The sequence below is a fragment of the Cebus imitator genome, unplaced genomic scaffold (genome assembly GCF_001604975.1).
Source record: "Cebus imitator isolate Cc_AM_T3 unplaced genomic scaffold, Cebus_imitator-1.0 Scaffold324, whole genome shotgun sequence".
In the NCBI taxonomy this organism is placed as follows: domain Eukaryota; kingdom Metazoa; phylum Chordata; class Mammalia; order Primates; family Cebidae; genus Cebus; species Cebus imitator.
Window position 1 is genome coordinate 1,343,323 of NW_016107639.1, and position 20,114 is coordinate 1,363,436.

The window sequence follows — 20,114 nt, forward strand, 5'->3', positions numbered from 1 at the left end:
CAGGCCCCAGCACTGGGGGTCCTGCCTTCTCCCACTCACCCTCCACATCCAAGCCGGTCTGGAGCCTTCGTTCCACCACCACCCTCTGTGGTCTCAAAGCCTCACAGGGCCCTCCAGCCTACTTCCATCACAGGGGTTCCACAGGGCCACGTGACTGCCATGGGCACTTCCACTGCCATCTTCGTTCCTCACATGGCCCGGGGCCCTCTCTTCCAGCCTATCATTTTCCTCCCCAAACCTCTGAGGTCGCCTTTATTTAAGGGTGGCTAGTGCCACCACCCTCCAGCCCCTGTTACCTGCCCACATCACAAAGCAGGAGTGTCACACAGAGTTGTCCCTTTCTCAATGACCGTAATAAAGCCCAACTGCAGCCTTTCTGCGTCTCATTGAAGGGCCCAGAACAGCACTCCCAAGGCCCAGGCCTGTGGGTGAGCCGGGCTGAGTAAGGTAGGACTGGCATCTCAGCACCGCACTGCACGCGGCCAATTTCACAGCACGTGACACAACTGGCTACTTCAGAGAGCTGGAACGAGCACCCCTGGAAAGTGAAGAGTCCTTTGTCAAGCAGAGAACGATCCCCTCAACTTTTCCATCTGATGAATTTTGACTTACTCAGTTTTCTTCAAGCAGAGGGTGCCTGCACAGCATCCAGTCGCACCCAGACTTTAGGCAAATCCACCTTCCACCCAGGGGTGGAAATTTTTATAAAGAATTCCTTTGTATAAGTTTCCGATTGAAAGAAAATCAGTTTCTTTCGGGGCCTGTGCGTCCCCATCAGTGAAGGCCTCAGCTTGTGTTTCAGTGACACCGTCCTTTCCTGGAGAAGCTGTGCCTTGCATTCTTCCATTTCTGATTCCAAGCAGAAAAGTGCTGATGAGTCAGACATCCACAACGGAAGGCAAAGAATGGTGTTATCAAGCAAAACTCTGCAGAGGCGGGACTCGGGGACAAGGGAGACACAGGAACCCCTTAGATCCCTCACCTCACCAGGCAGCACAGACTCTGCAGTTCTGGCCCTAGTTCTGGCAAGGTCTCGAGGAGGCCTCACACCTGGCACCTGCTCTATCCAGCCCAGGCATCCAGGCGCCAGCACGTGGCCCCTGGGCACACCTGCTGAGTATTTAGCTAAGCAAGCCGCATGGCCCAGCTTGAGAATGAGACACTCACTCTGCTCTGTGATGCTAGCTTTCATCCTGGCGACTGAGCGTGCGCTGATTCTAATCTATTTGACTTTTGTACCTCTTCTGTCCCTGACCTGCCAGGACAACCCGAATGGGATCTGTGGGCCAGCAGCTCAGCGCAATTGGTCACAGAGAAGACGCCCATCCTCAGCGAGAGCGCGAGCCACCCGGCCTGTACTGGGTCCTCTTTGTCCCCTGCTCAGCGGTCAAGGACCTTGTGGTGAAGGCCTCCCCACAAACGCAGCGTCCTGCGGAATTCAGCCCCGCACTTTTGCAGAGCTTGGAACCAAGACAAACGGCATTTGTGATCATGAGAAGCCAAGAACGATGGAAACGGTTGCATCAGAGTTGTGCCCGCTTCTGAAACTTCTCTGAACGTGTCGTGCAGAGCACAGCAGCTCCGCAGCCAGGAGGTGCGGAGGGGGCGTCCCGCATCCGGCGCGCACACAGCCAGCCCGCGGGGCTCCCACGCGGGCTTGTCCCGGACACAGAGGGGCCAAGAGCCGAGACGCGGACATTTTTCACGCCAGGAGCTTCCCGCGCGCGCTCCCCCTCCAGGCCCCGCCCCGCAGGCCGTGGGAAGACCGCGGGGACCCGCCCGGGACTGGGCGCCCAGGAGACCTCAGGTCTACCCCCCGCTCCGCCCCCGCAGGTGGCCGTGGCCAGGGACGCGGTTCTGAAATGGGTTCCGGGGTTTCGCCCAGGCCCGTCCTCCGGTTCCCACCATCCAGTGGCCCCGCGCGGCAACGCAGGGCCTGACCCGGTGACCGCCAAGGCGTTAGAGCCCCGGGCGAGGGCGGGGAAGCGGCCAGTCCTCCGACTGCGAGGGGGCCGCGGGGACACAGCCCACCCCCGGGAGCGAGCGGGACCCGGTCTGGAGCCTGACGCCCAAGGTCCCCCGCCCCGCCGGCGCCGCCCACCCGGGAGTGCCTGAGCCCCGCTGGGACCCGCGCCGAGCCCTGGGACCGCCCTGGGGCGGGACCGACGTGGCGGGGGCCGCGAGGACTGGTGCCCCCAGCGCAGTGGAGCCCGGAGGCGGGGGCCCCCGTCCGCCCGCGGACCCCGCAGTCGCGCTAATTAGGAAACTGCGGGGCAGGATCCCCGCGCTGCCGCCCCTCGCGCCTGTGGCCACATTCTTTTCACAGCCACCTCCCCGCCTCATGTGGCGCGCGACATCTGAGGTCGCGGAAACGCCGTGAGGACAGACTGGGTCGGGGCGTGTGAAATGAGGGTACCCGGGAGCCCCTGCACGTGGGGTCCTTCGGGCCGCCGCGCCTCGAGGCCAGCATCGCAGCCAGTGGGTGCGGACGCAGAGAACGTGCCAGGACACAGAACTTGGGGTCCTCCCTGCGTTCCACCCACCGCGCCCCTAAGCCTCACTCGCCCCAAACGCGCCCGAAACTCGGCCTCGACGGGGTTTCGGGGTCCAGCGATCCTCGAGCCTCCACTGGGCGCCCCTCCCGGAGCGCCCCTGGGAACCCCGCACGCGCACGCGCGCACTCACACGGACGCGCGCGGGGGCAAAGGCTCGTCCTCGTGCTCAGGCAGCCCGGGCAGGCGCGGGGGGCGGGGCGGACGGAGGGAAGCGAGGGGGCAGGAAACGCCGGTAATTGAGGGAAACGCACACGCATTACACCGGCGGCCTTTGATGTGAGCCTCCCGGCCAGCCCGGCCCCTGCAGGCCGGCGAGCCCACCCGGCGTGCGACCCTCTCCACCCGCGCTCCCGTGAGCGCAGGGCCGGCCTGAGCGCCGAGGACGCATGGCATCGATTTCCTACGAGCAGGAGGCTCTGGGCTCACTGTGTCTCCAACGCGGGACAGCGCGCATGGAGCCCTTTTTGTTTTTTCCCCAACCCCTGGGCCTCCCGGGGTGGGTCGGGAGACCGAGCGCTGCGGGGGATGACCACGCTGATCGCGGGTCCTCCTGGGGAGAGGCCGCCTTGCCTTGACCTAATGTATGTACACATATAAATACAGTGCTCGTCCAAATGACATTCCACTCACTCTCCCTCCCCCTCTTTTTTCTTTTCATCATCAGCAAATAAAGATTAGCCGGGAAGATTATAGAAAGCGTTTTCAGGCTGGCGCTGATCTTTATTCCAGGGGCTTTGTGATGATATTGATGATGATGATGGTCAAGTGGACAGTTTGATTTTTGTGTTTGGAGCTAGTTATAAAGAATCAATATTATATCAAGGGGTAACTTTCGTGATAAAGGACTTTAACCACTCTGGCTATTCATCATAAGTCTGTAGCAAGCAGATAGGTCAAAAGAAATTATATTGCACTAAAGAGTGAGTCTTCTTATCTCTCCCATACCAGGGGAATAAGGGACAAGCCGATCGATACAGTAGCTGCTGTATACTTCTTGCAATTATCAATAGCTGATTTCGCCTTTTGAGGCCTGCATCTATTAATGCAAGCTAATAATAATCGTTTGAGCCTCCCTGTAGGCAAGGAGTCAAAGTTTTAACTTGCTCGCATTATTTATGTAATCATACATGCTGAAATGCCCCTCCTGGTCACACGCTGCCGGAGCCACAGTTCAGCCATCAGGGGAGAAGTCCTTCACCGTCGTTTGCATCCCTCCGTGCGAAGGCGACTGTGAGCTGATGTTTCTGTGTATGCCATAAAAAGCCAAGGATGTTTGCCTCTGATGCCTAAGGTGAAGCTACAGTGTCCTGTGGACAGGAACGCTGCGGAGCACACAACCAAGATGGACTGACACACTCCACACCCGGTTCGCATCTGTTAAAAATATTTAGGCGTATTTATCTCCATAGCTCTGAAAGCAAAGGACGTCACAGCAGTTGTATCCAGTATGGACAGGGCAGTTAGCAATGTGCTGGTTTATTTACCTAGCGCATTTTATTTTTATGGGGAAAGTCATCTTCAAGTAGGTGAACACAGGATTGGAAAAAGCGTTTTCAAAAATCCATAAATATAATTTTTGGCTACATGTTTTCTAGCCCCCCCCCCAATGTAATAGAAAAAGCAACGTCTTTATAATTGGCACTTGACATGCTGTTTGCGTTGGGCTGTGGCACACCAAGCACAGATTTCCTGTTGATGGAAACATTTATCATCCTGATTGCCCCAGAGTGGCAGGTGGTGTTATCAATTACCTCTTCTTACCAATAATAATATTAGTATGGTAATATCTTTGCTCAAGTGAGAACCAATTAGCAGTCACTTGTCACAGCATTAAAGGCACAAAATCATGCTGGATTTAACTCTAAGAACCTAAAACAAAAGTTGGGGGTTGGGGAGGAACCAGAGAGAGGGAGAGAGGTGGCCAGATAATAGAAGAAAGGAACTTTGGGTGGGGGGGGGCGGGGGGGAGGAGTGAAAGAAGACAGAAAATGAAAGGCCTCTTATTTGAATACTTTTTTTTTTTCACTAAGTGGTTGGGGAAAATAAACACTTGTAAACAAAGCGTCAAATACACCTTAGGTAAAGCTAGCTTCTGTGAATCTGGAGCCAGGTAGCTTTAAACTGTGACTGTGATGGTAAATTAGAACAAGCTATTCAACTTCCAATCAATCTTGCAGATAGGCTTTGTTTTATTTGAATAAATGATACAGATTGAACCAAACGCCTAATTATATGTTTCACTAATGTAAAATATACAGCATTAATTTGTAAATAATATTAGACAGACAAAATAATAATGTGTCACCTCTTAAGATGAAAACAACATTGCAAGAGGAAAGACAATTAACAAATTAGATTTAATTACAGGGAAGAAAAGCAACTTTTGTTTTTCCGAGTGTTTAGGTATGACAATATTAACAGACAGTGGTCATGTGGTGACGCGCGTGTGCCCCACTCCCTCCGAGTCTGCCCCGCACAGGCACACTTCCCAGCGTCCCTTTAGTATGGGCACGACCAGAGCGCACATCCTGCCTCATCTGCGAAAATAGTCCACGGACACGTTGTCACTTCGAAATGTATCTATGGTTGCAACTCAGGCTTACGATACAAACGCTTCTACTAAAAGTTGCCGCACTGAATAAGAGCAATTAAAGAAAAGTTTCTGATCTGAGTGCAGGGAAGGAAAACAGGGAGGAACAACCAGTCAAGAAGTCGCATGCCTTTTGTTTTCTACCTTTGCTTTGAAATAAAAAATTGATCTTGTTCACTTAGGCCAATTTTAAAAAGGGTGCGTCGCAGAAATTACTCGTGCGCACCATTTCAGCTGTGGAGACATTCGCACAGGTTTCCGCTGCACACACAGCCTCCCGGGCCCTCTCCTCCAAGGCTTTGCCGGATCTTCCAACGAAATCCCAGAGCACAGCCTGCGCTGGGGAGCCCGCAACTCTCCAGTTCTCTGCACCCCTCGCCGCCCGGAACCTGGCACAACGCCCACGCAGGGCTGGGCCAAGGGCAGAGTTCCCACCCTGCCTTCATGCCCGGTTCACTTCCGTCCACGGAAGCGCCGTGCCAGCCTCCTCCATCTTCCCACTCGCGCATGACACGGCGACCCGCGCGACACTTCTGCAATCTGAAGGCTTGCTTCTTACAAATAAAGGGCCAGAGCCTCACACTTGCCTTCATTGGAAGGACTTAGGAGATCCTTCCCCGTCCACACCTTGTAGGAAATGCAAAACATATCGATGACATTAAACAGTTGCGTTTGGAAGCCCCAGAAAGATCTCAGGAAATCCTGCCAGTTTGTTGGAGAGAGGGGTGCGGGACGCGGGGAGCGGGCCTTACGCCACAGAAGGTGGGCGCAGCGCGCTTAAAATGACCCACTGAGGAGTTGGTGCCGCCGGGCCCAGAGGCTGCGTGGACTTGCTCCACAGGCGTCAGACGCCGTGGGAACCTCAGTCTGCTTCTTCTCCCCAAAGTGTGTCGGTTAAAAAAAAAAATAGAATAAGTAGTAGTAGTAGTAAGGAAGAAAAAAAGAGAGAGTGACACAATTAACCAGGTCATGAAAGCTAGGATATCTTCAACCCCGTCTCTGGCCCACCAGCGGTCGTTTTGCGTTCTTCCTCTCCTCGAAAGCAGTCTTAGACCCCTGCCTTTCCGCTGCGGCTCTGCGACTTCCCCAAACTCTTTAATCCTGTAAATTCTGCCAGAAACTCGCATTCTCCAAGCTGCTTTCCCGCCTCCCCCCTGCGTTCCTTTTTTCTCTCCCCACCCGCAACGTCTCTTTGCCCCTCTTTTCTCAGAAAAATTCCTGCCCCACCCCCAGCGCGCCCCAAGGCCCGGGCTGCAAACTTTTCCCCGCCGGGCGTCTCTGCGCCAGATGCCAGAGCATCCCCCCAAAGCCTGAGCATCTGCAAAAGTTCGCAGCCTAACGGCGAGATAAAAACATTTCCCCCGTAGCTTAACTAGAAAAGTGCCTTCGATGTATGTTAAACCGGATAACTCCAGATTTCAAACATCTTTTATTTGTCTGTCTTGGAAAGAAAAAAAAAAAATGAATACGTCTGTCACCAAAAGGCAAAATGAAACCAACCTTAAGGGTGTTTTGCTTCTTTTTTTTTTTTTTTTTTTTCCAAAAGTGGCGATGGGGGCTGTTTGGAGATGACCCCAACCTGCGCCCTCCCTTCCTCTAAGACTCTCCAGCGCTTTTCCTGAAACCCAAAGCTCTGACTTCGTCAAACTTACACAATTAAAGGCGGGCGGGAGAACGCAGGCTGGGAAGCAAGCGGGAAGATTCTAGAATGGAAGGCAGCCCGCCGAGCACGGCAAACCGCGCCAGGCCGGGGTCCGAAGGAGCAGGCGGGGATTCCCACCCTAGGCGGACCCCCGCCACCAGCCCTGCCTGGAGCTCGCGGCCCTCGAAACACCCCGGGCCGGCAGCCCGCCGCCGGCTTCCCCCAGCGAACCACTCGGGAAGCTCCAGGAGGCCATCTGTGCTGACGCTTCGCACCAGTCAGGGCCACTTGCAAGGACAAAAATCAGACATTTAGGAAATGAAAAAAGGCGCACTAGGGCGAGGAGCACTGGCGCGGGAGCGGCGGCGACCGGGCCTGGGACACATCCTGGCGGCCGCTCGGGTAGGGAGGACACGGGAGGGAGAGCGCGCGGCGGGTGCACGGCCGCGAGTGGGAGTGCGCGCCTGTGCGCGCGGGGCGAGGGCGCGTGCGTGCGACCGCGGGCGAGGAGGCGGACGCGCGTGCGGGGAGCGCGCCGCGCCAGCAGCCCCGGGGCGTGGGGCCGATCCGAAAGTGCGCAACCCCCTCACCTGGCCCCCAGGTCATCCCCGAAATCCCAGGGACACGGTGGGCCGCGCGCGGGACTTTGGTGGAGTTGGAAGTTTCGCTCGCGCTCGCTGACCACTCCGCGGGCACCCGGGCTACCGCGCCCGTGGGGAAGAGGCACTGGGGTGGGGACACCAGGGCCTTGCGGTCCCCTCCCTTTCCTGCATTTAAGAGGCCGCCGCCGGAGGAGAGGAGAGGCCCCGGCGGGCTGGCGCGGGGGCGAGGCGGCCCCGGTGGCGGTGGCGGGCGGGGCGGGCGCTCCGGAGTCGGTGGGGGCCCGCGGGTTGGGGGGCGGGGAGAGGGGGGAGCGGAGGGGAGGGGGCACGCGGGGGAGGGAGGGAGAGGAGGGGAGGAGCCGCGCGGTCCGCGCCGCTTCCGAACCGGAAAGTTGTTCTTGCCGAAGTCCTGCCACCCCGGCGTGCGCACTCCGCTCTGCTCCGGCCGCGAGGCTCCGAGCCGGGCCGGCCGCCGGGGGAGCCTGCGGAGGGGACGTGGGGCCGGGCGAGAAGGTCGGGAGAGCCGAGGGCACCTGAGCCCGAGCCGGGCCGCTGCGCGGAGCGGCGCCGACAGCCGCGGCGGAGCAGCGGAGGCGGCCGGCGGACCCCGCGCGCCCGTAGCGGGAGGCGCCCGAGCGGCCGGGCCGAGACAAAGGCGCCGGGCCGGAGCCCTGCCTGCGGCCGCTCGCTCCGGGAGGGGCTGCCCGGCGGCGGCGGCGGGGGGGCGCGGCGCGGGGCGCGGGCGGCGGCGCCGACACTCTATAAAGGGGCGAGCCCGGCGCGCCGGCGGAGACGGCGCCGCGCGGACGCCGCCGAAGTTTGCCGCTTGCGCCCTGCGGAGCGGCGGCCACCGCGGCCCGCGCCGTACCCGGGCCCGCCGGAGCCGCAGAGGGGGCGGCCGAGGAGCGCGGCGCCGGAGCCCGCGATGTGAGGCGGCGCCGGGCAGCGCGCGCCCTGGTCGGTCCCGAGGCGCCGCGGCCCCTCCTCGCCGGCGCGGCCGCTAATTGCGAGCGCGGCCTCATTTGCATAGGCCGCCGGAGTCCGCTGGAGGCCGGCCAATCCGCGCGGCCCTCGGCTAATGGCCATGCATTATTCACCAGCCTAATTGCTCAGCCCCATGCGCGGCCCGCGCAGCCGCCGCCCCGCGCCCCGCGCCCCGCGCCCGCCCGGCCGTCCCGCGCCCGCCCCGCGCCGTCTCCGCCGGCCGCCCCGCTGATGTCGCTGCCCCGCGCGGGGCCCGAGCGCCGCTAGCAGCATGTCCCGGCGCAAGCAGGCCAAGCCTCAGCACCTCAAGTCGGACGAGGAGCTGCCGCCGCCGGACGGGGCTCCTGAGCACGGTGAGGGCCAGGGCTCCGGGGTGGCCGGGGGTCTGGGGCTGCCTGCCCGGGCTGGGGAAGCGCGTGCGGCGGGAGCGGCCGCGCGCGTGCGTCCGGGAACGGGAGAAAGTTCCCCGGTTCCCGCGAGCGGGTGTCCACCCTGCGCCAGGCCGGCCGCGGGGACCCGGGTGCTTCGGCGGAGCGCGCGCGGCCGCTGAGAGAGTTGTGGGCGAAGTAAACTTGGCTCCTCTCCTCGGAGTTGGGGAGTTGTGCGCGGAGGGCGCCGAGGCCGCGGCCGGCTCGAGGACGGCGCGGAGTCCGCGCGGCCCCGGGCGGAGGCCGGGGTGGGAGGGAGTCCGCGGCGCTTCAGTTTCCGCGCTGTCCTCCGGGGTCTCTGCACCCGGACGTTGGGGCCGGCTTCGGCAACCCCGAGGCGAGCGCGGCGAAGGGGAAGGCCACCGGAGCCCACCTACCGCTGGAAGCGGGCCGGGGACCCTGCCGCCTGCCCGGCCAGCTTTGTTCGGCACCGCAGGTCCCGGGGGCCCCACGCCACCTCTCCGGCCCCGCCTGCGCCCCCGGCCCCCCGCACCGCCGGCCTCGGGTGACCCGCGCGTCCCAGCGAGTGGACGCATCCTGTGATCGCGTTGCGAGGCGAGGGGAAGGTCGGGGTCTCGGCCCTGCCTAATGGCCGCCTGGGGGATTAGGCTGGGGTGAGCGCGGCGGCGGCCTGGGCCTGCCCTCTGCACGCGGCAGAACCCCCGTGTTTCCGGGGCGTTGCAGGGTCTGCGCGGGCCTTCTCCCGTCCTTCTGGATCCACCGAGGCCGGGCGCTGGAGACGCCTTTGCAGTCGTTTCGCTGCTAGGAGCTTCCTCTTTGAAACCTCCAAAAGCGAAGGGCAGGCGCCGCGCAAGTTAGAGCCCGGTGGAGGGTTGGGCTTCCCAGAGCGGCACCTCAGCCCCGCCGAGTTTGGGGTGCCCCCGGGCCCCTTGCTCGAGTTAAAACCTCAGGCCACGGCCCCAGGCTTCGGCGCGCCCCGCAGGGCCCCCAGGGCGCCAGGAAGGAGGGCCGAGGAGGGCGGCGCCGCGACCCCGAGCCTTCAGCACAGCTCGCACGTAAAATAATTTGTTCCTTAGGAAAATAGGCAGGCCAACTTTTATGATTGACCTATTACAAGTTGCTGGAGGCAGATGGTGATCTTTTTACTCTGAGAATGAGACTGTCTGCGGAAAGGAAACGGGGCGGAAGAGTTTCCCACACAGTGGAGGAAAGTTTGACAAAGCAGGTAGACACCCATGTCGGATGAGAACGCGAGAGCATGCTTGTGACGAGGCTGGGGAATTAATGAATTAAATAAAATGAGTGAGCTTGCTGGGGGCTTTTTGTTGCCGTAGAGGTAAGGGAGTCTTATCTGCGTAGCCAAGTCAGCCAAGATTAGAACAGGCGATATGCTAAAAAGAAACGCTTGCATATGGTGGGTAGATTAAGGACAAAGAATCTTTTTGTCATGGAAATGGATTTTTTTTTGTTTTGTTTACTTCATCACATAGAATTTCTCACACTTGGTTTGTTTTGTATCGCCCTCAATGACTACATGATCAAATGAATGGATTTATTTCTGCCGAATGAGAAAGACAGTCTTTCCTTCAAAAGAACTACATTGCATCCCAGTGAGGAATTTTAAAGCTTTATTATTGTGGCTCCTGAATAGCTTAAAATCGGCTTTCACAGCCGCCCCAAAATGCAACAATGTAAATACTTCTCAGCTTTGTGGGGTCGTTATCAAAATGTGCAGTGTCTCCTTTTATTAAAGCATATTTTAATTAATAGAGTAAAACCCCTTGTATTTAACAATTAACAAGCTGAGGCGCTGCTATTCATTTTTAATTTCACTTCAGAAATGTGAGCATGCTGAACTTAATAGTGTAAACATGTAGAGGGCTATATCGCCTATATTTGAAAGCCTAAGATGGGATAAATTATTCACAAGTTCTATTTTGAATTCCTCTTGTTGCTGCTCGAATTTATTTAGACATGCAAAATATTCAGGTATTTTACCCGTAGTAGAACTAAAGTTCTTCTCAAGCCTGTGTTTTTCACAGCATCCAGAGTTGTAATCCAGCCGTTGCCACAGTTCCTGGTCACATTTTGCAACAGGCCCAAAATACACTGGGGCTGAATCTTGGCCGAGCTGTTTCCATGCTTGTTTGAGGATAGTTCAGGCAAACTATTTTTTTAAGTTCTCTCTCATTTGATTATTTCCAAGCAGATTGTCCATGGAACACAACAGACACTCTGTTCACTGTTAAGGAATGCCCCATTTCTGTGTTACCCAGTCGCACTCAGCATCGTTCCTCAGATAACTAAGCAAAAATTTTTTTAAAATAAATAGGTGTGGAAATCAAATTATTCCAACCTGAATCAGATCGTCTCAAAATTTTAATTTTGTTAAATGTGATGGAAATAAACAGACCATGCCGGAAGTTACAAGTTAGCTCAGTCAGTTTACAATGTTTTAGAAACGAAGTAAATCATTCCTTTGTATCAGTCGGGGAGTGACATATTAATTAAAGCAGTAGGTCCATCCACATGCAGTAAAATGGAAAGCTATTGATAACGTCATGCAGAACAAATATTATATGCAAAAATGTTTAGTATAATGGGGGACAGATGCACAGTCACATTAATTTATAGTACAAAGCCTGTGTTTCTTAAAAAAGAATTATGATTTATTTTTGAAGCAATGAAAAGATTCTATACAAAAATAACTGGTGCTACCCAAACCTTATCACTGCAGGAATGAAACGTGATGACGTGTCTAGAATCAGAAAAAGTAAGGATAATTTATGTAAAGTTCTAAAGTCATCCTTTTGTAAAAAATATATACATACATATATTAAGAGTCATTGACACATTCCTAGCAGAAGATGTCTTTTCGAATTACTTACTTGCAAACTATCTCATTCCTATTTTAGAAGAAAGGATGCTGCAGCTTTGGGGGCCAATTAACTTTGCCCCACAAGTAATCTTTTACGGCAACTGAATATTTTTGTTCTAAGAAAAATTAATTAAAACTTCCAATCACAGTTAAAACTTTAAAAGATACAATATTGCTATTTCTGGTATAAAACACAATTTAAGAAAGATGTGTTTTATTGTTGTTAGAAAATATGTATTTAAGAAGGAACAAAAGGATATTGTAATTTAAAACCATTTACCATTCTGTATTTTGTTTGTTAGCACTCATTGCTTCAAAGTGTGTTTTTATTTTCTGCCAACTTAGAAGTATACGGCTGTCTTAAAAATCCTTTCAAATGTGGTGAGTATGTGATTTGAGAATTTACCAGTGGTATTCACAGACTGTGTCTGAATGAAGGGAAAGAGGCTCGGCCAGCAGTGCCTGGCGCAGGATCTTTTTCTTTTATCTGTATATGCATGGTTTGCCCTCGGTGCTCCCCTGCACACTACACACATTTACAATTCAGCATACCAAAAGGAACAATGCAGGAGCCACTTTCTAGCATTCACAGGCAGATTGCTTTCTCTGAAACATGAAAGGTAAAAAGTAAGTAACCGGGTTGGGTGGGGGGAGAGGAAAAGAAGATTTTGCAAACATTTCTTTTAAAAACAATGTTAAAAAACTTAACCTATTTAAAAAATGCACATTTCTGTGATCAACAAAAAAGCTTGCCAATTAATTCCCACCTTACAGAGAGAGAGAGAGCCAATTATGTAACAGTTAGGGAATTTTATGTGGAATCCATTTTAAACTTCCATGGCATATGCATTATCCAGTATTTTTAGATCTGTTGTTCAAAGCCAGAAAAAGAAAAAGGTATGGAGTAACAGCAGGAATTACTTAGCAAGCTGGTTATTTTTTGTATACAAGATGATGGCAAAAGTGGGTCAAATTTCATTCTGCAATCTCTAAAAAGCTATACCATTCATCTCTAGGTAGCCCTAAGAACATTTTCTTTTGGGGGTAATTCAGCAGAAGTACAACCAGGGTTTCTACTCTGTGCGCTGAGCATTAGTTGGAATTTAGCATTCTTCAAAGGATTGGCACCGGCGTTTACTTAGGTACAATAAAAATCGTTTTTCCTTCTAATGAGGTTATGCACCATCTTTGAATGCTACAAGATGGTTTCAAGAAGCTTAATTTTTAAATATGATAACAGGAAGGATTTTTTGTTTTTATTAGTTTTTATTTTCCTGCCTGATTCGTGGACTAGTTGCCAGAAGAAGCCCAACATGTTTTAGTCTCGTGGTGACGTGAGCTGAACTGCTGCTGCAGGGAAGTGTTTGTAGTCACAGCACACCGCGGTCGCTGCGTGTCTCACACATGATCAAACGTAAAATGCAGGTAAAAATTGAGCAATCTAATATTCCAAGCAAAGTTTTATTTAAAAAAACAAAAAGCCTGTCTCGGGTTATCTCTCATGTAATTTCAACACATTTATGACTTAAAATGCAGCTAACTGATTTCCAGGCAAACCAGGCCAGTCATGTTCCAGAAAGTATAAAATATTAATTGTAGGAAAACAATGGAATGGTCTCTATGTTAAAGATGAAGATTGATTTGTTTCTTAATTAGAAAGGGAAGAGTTCTTGAGACAGAGACACTGTCCGCCGAGGGGACCCGATAATGCCAATGTGCTGTCTAAATATTTTCCTCTGCGGGCCTGTCTTTTTCAATCACCTTCAGATTAGTTATGCTTACTGTCTAAAACCCCTACCCCCTCTGCATTCTCCGAGAGCATTAGCAGCCAGCTCGGCGCAGAAAGCCTTTTTGTCTGAAGTCTGAAAAGGTGGGGTTGCAGAGTGCTGGCCAGCTTCCGACCGTCTCTCCCTGAAGGTGGGTAGTTAGAAGTGCTTTGACAAGCCTTGCTGATTTAACCTTTGCCTGCTTTGCCCTGCCAGGGGTGGCCGCTAGATGTCAAGCTCATAATACAATTAGTGCATCTGTGCTGTTGACCTTGGCAACAGGGCTCACCACTGTTCTGTTAAGTGTTAACACTGAATCTGAGTGTTAACTAGAGCTCCCGCGAGCTTGCGCCGTGCTGCACAGCTTCTCAGACGCCATCTAGTTCAGCACAAGTGTTTATAGTTCTTAAAGAAGAAGAGAAAACGGCTTGCTTTTGTGTAGCTATTGCATCTTGAACTGTTTAATTAACCCTGCAGGTGCCACAGCACTCTGTCAAAATTCGTGGGCATCACTGGTCGTCTTTTCCGGAGTGATGTTTGCGGCACTGTTTGGTAATTGTATTGTAGGATCTGTATACGTGCAGAGTCACTGGTTTCCACGACCTGGGGCAGTGGCTTTTCCGGGATGACTTTTTGCGTCTGTGCAGACTTTGCCTGTAGAAATGAAACTGTGCCATACAGTGCTGACATGATGGAAGCGATTCCATCACCTGACCCCAGGTGTGAGCGGGCTGACGGTGGCTACAGCTGACCGGAGTCTGGTTTCTGGACGCAGCGTGGCTCATGTCCCTCTGGAGGTGTTTAGATGTAGGCATTTATAGGTCTAAGTGGTCTTGCATATTTATTTTTATGCATAGTGGGTTTGAAAGATGGCCAGTGTTTGGGTGCTTTCAAGTAGGCATGTCATGAACTAGCACATTTAATTTCATGTGTCAAATCAGTGACACCACAGCCTGTGAATTTAAACCATCTGCAGCACTTCACCAAAAGTGACTTAGCAAACCTTCTTTTCACCCCCTCATCAAATTTTGATTGAAATTGTTTGCATCAGCTGACAGATTTCAGCTCTGCATAGTTTTCATTAGGCGTAGATAGTGATATATGTGCATTCATTATAAGAGCGGTTCAGCATAACATCTAAATGAAAGAACTATTGTGCAACCTTGAGGGTAACAAACGTCTTATTATTGGGAGCAGCGTCGAGGGCAGATAGTTAAAGCAAGTGGGAGTGCTGTCCTGCTCCATCCACATGGACCCATAAAGGCAACAGTGTCTCTTCCCTGGTGCTTCACCGCACAGATTAAAAACTGCAAATGTTTAAAGCAGAAGGCAGGTGGTGACTGTACCACAGGTGGTCGTGACTTAACAAATGTGAGGTGTGGGCCACTGCGTTGAGCGGGCGTGCACGGTCAGAGCCGCGTTGAGCATGGCAAGAGTGCCCTCCACTGTTCAGCGCCGTGCGCACACGCTCTGAGGTCTCGGGAAAAGGACAGAAAATTTTTCTATTGCGTCTGGAATTTCTTCTACATTGTTAAACACAGTAGGGGTCTCTATTTGTCTCCTCCTGTTTCACAGCTTGGGCTCAGTATGTGATAATTCATCTTTCTTTATGGGATTCAAAGCTATCATAAGGAGTTAAAAAGAATTAATTTGCAAGAAAATTAAGTGTCTCCTAACAATTTAGGAAAACTGGAAAAATGCTCTCTGGATCTTTAAGAGATGGAAAGGCAAAGGAAAAAGTCCATTTTCCTTTCTTGAAGATCCATGTGGCATTTTAAAGTTACTAATTGAAGTGGAGAAGTTAACATCCCTTTCCCTGCACTAAACAAATTCTGCTTCTCCTTTTGTTAATTGTAATGAGTAAAAAATATGCAGATGAAGTGTATTAAAGGTGAGCTTTTGAGATGGATAAAGAAAATTATAGAACACCTATTTTAATGCTGCTCTGTAATTGGTTAGCTTATTTACAAGTCACAGTGCTTGAAATGTTTGAAGAAAGCTTTGTGTCTTAAATACCCTGTGTGTGTATGGTGTGTCTTAGTACACATTTCATACACAAGCAAACATCAAGTGTATGTAAAAATTGAGCATTGTAATAGTAGTCCAAGTAAACTTTTATTTTTTAAAAAAGAAAAAAAAAAACTTGTCTTAGGTTATTTCTCATGTAATTTTCTCACATAAAACCAAATCAAAGTATTGGTTTGCTTGCAAATCACACAGCTGCATTTTACACACACACACACACACACACACACACACAACGATGATGTTTTTCACGTGTGGCTTTAAAAAGATCATAAAAGCTAACAATCCTGCTTGTCATCCTGATACCTCATTCCTTAGAAGATAGATAGATTCTATAGCAGACCAGGAATTAGAGCTGAGCGAGGAGCAGAAAGTCTGAGGGCTCCTTTCACACCGAGAGTCACTGCTGAGAACACAAACATTTCTGTTAAACATTCTGTGTATATTAATGAGAATGGGAAATACATGTATTTTTTAAACTATCATGTTTGAGCCTACTCTTCTGTTAGAGGTTTTCTCTGAAAGGCATGTGGGGCCTTCCTCGCCTCTTCTGTACACCTGAGAAACACTGACAGGAATGTGCCCCGGTGATGGCGACCCTGAACGTCTTGGGTGTAAACCATACATTGCGATAGCCGCAAATTAAATGGAAAAATAACTATATTTTTATCCCGTGTAGTGCAGGTGGCCAGCGTGCACCATGGGGTGACGCTGATTGAGATCAGCTAAGCGGGGTTGTGGCAGAGCAGCCCTGACGCCTTCGTGTTCTCACAGGAGCAGTGCAGCAGATAGGTTGGTACTTCCTGAAAGTATCCCTGGCCAAATGTTCCCATTCACCAAGAAGGGAGGAGTGTTGGCTAAGTTCTCTGTTAGTGAACGGGTTGCCATTTTTCTTAACTGGTTCTGATATAATCCCATTCCTGGCCATCCCTGCTGTTGAACAGTATGCAAAAAGTAAGTTCGTTTGACATTAATGATAATATTCGCAGTGCCTGCTTTTTAATTCACCCCCTTAAACAAAGAGAGGGAAAATGAAAATTGCATTGGAAATACATTTCTCAGATTTGTCACTGTGACACTGTTGTTACAGTTCCTCTCTGACACGGTTTTGCCTTGACATAAAAAGTTTAGGCCAAATTAACTAATGAATGTAATCACTTATTTTTGGAGCATACAGGCCAGTTTAAAATATAAGTTTAATTTTAAAAGATGGTTAAATACATTTGAATCCGACATAATATTGGCTTTAAATGCTGGCAGGATTAAAGGGCATTAGAAGTTTATATGATAAAATTGTGGACTAAATTCAGATTTTCCCCATATGGGTTTGCTTGTTATAGACAGCACTTCAGCGTAAGTAAATTGTGTCAGATTAGCACGTAAACACTTTTATATATGCGTTTAATCATCATCATGAGGAGAGCCACAGAGCCAGTTTATAAGAACTTATTTTAATTCTTCAGAGTGCATCAGATGCCAGCACTCACTCTGCAAGTCAGCACAATGTCGTGCTACTTCTAAAGAACTGTCCTTAGTAAAATAAATTCAGTTAGGTTATTTCCTACAACCAGTTCAGTCAAGGGTTTACTATGATTGTTTAATATTCTTAAAGTATGCAGACAAAATTTTAATTCCATATGTGATATGTTAGGTTGTTTTTTTTAAACCTGTATTTCTTTTATTCGGGGCTATGTTATGAAATTCGTTCTGATCTACAACTTTTATGGAATGCTAATCATATTCAAATGATGATAGTGGGACACGGTCACAGCTTGAGCACGTGAGAACAATTGAGGTGATCACGTTATTGGTATTTTATACAAACCTCAATAGAAAGTATAGATGATGATCCTGATTCATTTGCCTGAAATAATAAATCTGAATTAAATTGAAATGATTTTTCCTTCATTAGGAATAACCTTTAAGGTCTGTTTTAGTCAAAAGTCAAATTTATTATGGAGCGTTGCTTATACAATCCAGCATAGTCTGCTTCCTTGGGCTCATTAACAGAATGAACTGTTAACAGGTCCAAATGATCACAATGCCATTTTTAACACAATTTCCTTTTTCAATTTTGAAGGAATAAGTGGGAGCTTATTTTACTTTGTAAAGAATATTTTCATTGTATTGGTAATTATCACTTATAATTGCTTTAAACAGAATGACTTACTATTTGGCAGAAAGTGCTTAAACAAATTCTTTGCACAGTTTCCACAATTGAGAAACAGTTGCAATTCCGCAAACTTACCAGTGGGAAAAGTGAAATTACTGCATGTGGAAACACTTCCCAACATCCAGGAATTAGGAAGTAAACCCTAAAAATACTTTAACATATTTTTAAAAAAACAAAAACTGTTGGGAATGTAAAAATGCAGATTGTTAAGGTAAATAGAGACTTGTTTGGGTCAGGACCGTTGCAAAAACCACAAGATCTTTTGTGACATAATCTGGGAGATGTTTATTTTTAAAGATAAAATTTATTAGTGGTCATGTAAGTTAATTTTTTCAATACTAAACTCACTTTTAATGATCCAGGAATCAACCTAATCTTAAAGCATTTTCTCAAAGAAAACATATTTTGCTGGATAATGACATGCTATTTTTTCTTTTATTTTTCTTCACCATCATATATGATGATTCCCACTCACGTAACATTGGAAAAAGCNCATATTCCATAGAAAGCAAAAGTATTCTTTTAGTAAGATACACGCTTTGTAAAATTGCAAATGTATATACTGCCTGAATGTTTTTGTATAGCATGTAAGTTACACATTTTATCTCCTATAAGGAGTTAAGTGTAATTGGCAAGTATTTAATTTCTTGGGATGTTCCTTTTTAAAATATTTCATATCATAGTTTCAAAATATTGGAAAACCCCTTAAAATCCTGCTCCTCGTCTAGTTCCAGAAGTCATTTCTGTGCATACAGATGTGTGTGGACACTTAATGCAGATGAACTTTTTAATGGCTACTTAGATTTTTGTTTTTAAACATGCAAGTCTGCTAACATTCCAGTCCTAAAAATAAATTTACAAGTGGAAATTCTTTCCATTTTGTGATTATTTTTAAGATGCATGACTAGAATTTGAGCTAGGCCTTATTTGTTATCAATCATTAAGAAACTACTTACCTGAAGATTTGAGACCCTTTTTGTTTTTGCCCTGCTCCATAACCTTTGGGGGTTTAAAATTAGATTTTGCATACATTGAGCAAAGTTGAGTTCGCGGAGTATTTATTTTGCTAATGCGCCTATCTGCAGTATCAATCAGCTGTGTCTTTGCTTCCAGCTACAGTCAACCTCATTACAGATACCTATTACATTCCTTCCTGCATACAGTAATGAGACTTCTTACTGCAGTCTGATCTTCGGTGCTGAATTTAGTTTAAAAGTCTAGCAGGTTTTATGGGCTACAAGCTCTAACTTCTTTCCCCTTCAGATGGTTTAGCCAGTTAAGAAAATGCTAATTGAACACTGCTAATAATTTTTTAAAGGCATGTATAAATTACCTGGGAATAATGCCCTCATAGTGAGTCACAAACTAGCCTCCAGAAAATATTTTTCTTTTCCAGTAGAGGAAAAGTATGTTTTTACAGGACATTTTTTTTAATCAGAATTTTCTGTTGAACTCAGTGTTGAATTTTTCTTCTTCCAAAACCCTAAACAACGTCAACAACAAATGTGGAGCTTTTTAGCAAATGCGCTTGTTGATGCTCTAACATTAAATTATTTCCGGGGACACCGACTTGAAGATGTTCTTACACTCGACGGTGCGCGTTTAACAAAGAGCTGATGTGCAGCTGTCAGTGTGTCTGTTGGAGCTGATTTGTTGCCGTCACTCCATCTGTAAGTTGACAAAAAGCAGTTACAAGTCAGTAATATCCAGGCAAGCACAGAGAACCTGAGTAATTATTGGAAATTACTTTTTACCCCAACCACCCAAAAAATGGAAGGTAGCAACGTTGCTGTATGTTGATTTCTCGTTCCTGTATAGCTATTTATTTGATCAGGTGTGAATTAGAGTTGTTCATTAAACTTGGCTGTTATTCGGCACAAGAGGGTAAGGGGGAGACAAAGGAAGTGGCTGCCTACAACAGTAATTAAACATGTGTAATCAATTAGAGGGTTTCCACTATGGCACAAGCATATAATTTGTTAAGTCTTCTATGAGAATAGATGAAAGTAGGTACAAAAAGTGTGTCTGACTACAACATCCTCATGTTAAACATGTCAACATAAATGAACTTTAAATATATAATTTCTAGTTTGTTAACAAACCACTGAATTCCATTGGCTAATAGTAACATGTAATTTTAGTTCATTTTGCCAAGAAATATTGCCTGTGACACAGCCAATTAATTGTGTTAAACATGATGTGTTTTATGCCTAGACTGTATTGATACGCATTTGGCAAATCCTAAAATGCAGAAGTGTACCCTATCTGGAAGAAAGGACAAGGACAGAGAGAGGACTTGTTCTGTTGCTCTGAGTCTGGGGAGATTGTTTTTCTGAGCTGATGTAAGAAACGCTCATGTTTTCTTTGTTACATTCACAAATGGAAGTATTTAGGCAAAATTGCCTACATAAAGTAAATGCCCATTGACCTGAAAGGTTCTGTACGTAACGTTACCTTAAATCTGGACTGTGCGCGTTGCATGAAGATGAGAAATACGCGTGGTGGGGACC

The 20,114-nt window shown here is 49.1% G+C and overlaps 1 protein-coding gene and 1 long non-coding RNA gene across 3 annotated transcripts in view; one reads left to right on the forward strand and one right to left on the reverse strand.

Moving 5' to 3' along the window:
- Positions 1-3,928: 3,928 nt before the first annotated feature.
- Positions 3,929-7,269, reverse strand: LOC119467736. Its single transcript, XR_005196338.1, has 2 exons — positions 6,646-7,269; positions 3,929-5,772 (listed from the first exon to the last, which is right to left on the reverse strand). It is a non-coding gene; the product is annotated as an uncharacterized LOC119467736 (long non-coding RNA).
- A 908-nt stretch (positions 7,270-8,177) lies between these two features.
- Positions 8,178-20,114, forward strand: part of SALL3 (spalt like transcription factor 3) — a 20,666-nt gene continuing 8,729 nt past the window's right edge. The window contains exon 1 of one of the 2 annotated variants that reach the window (XM_037729942.1): positions 8,178-8,726. In XM_037729942.1, the coding sequence (XP_037585870.1) occupies positions 8,645-8,726 (82 nt within the window). In that variant the 5' untranslated portion in view covers positions 8,178-8,644. The remainder of the gene's footprint in view (positions 8,727-20,114) is intronic. The other variant, XM_017504537.2, reaches the window with a different exon arrangement.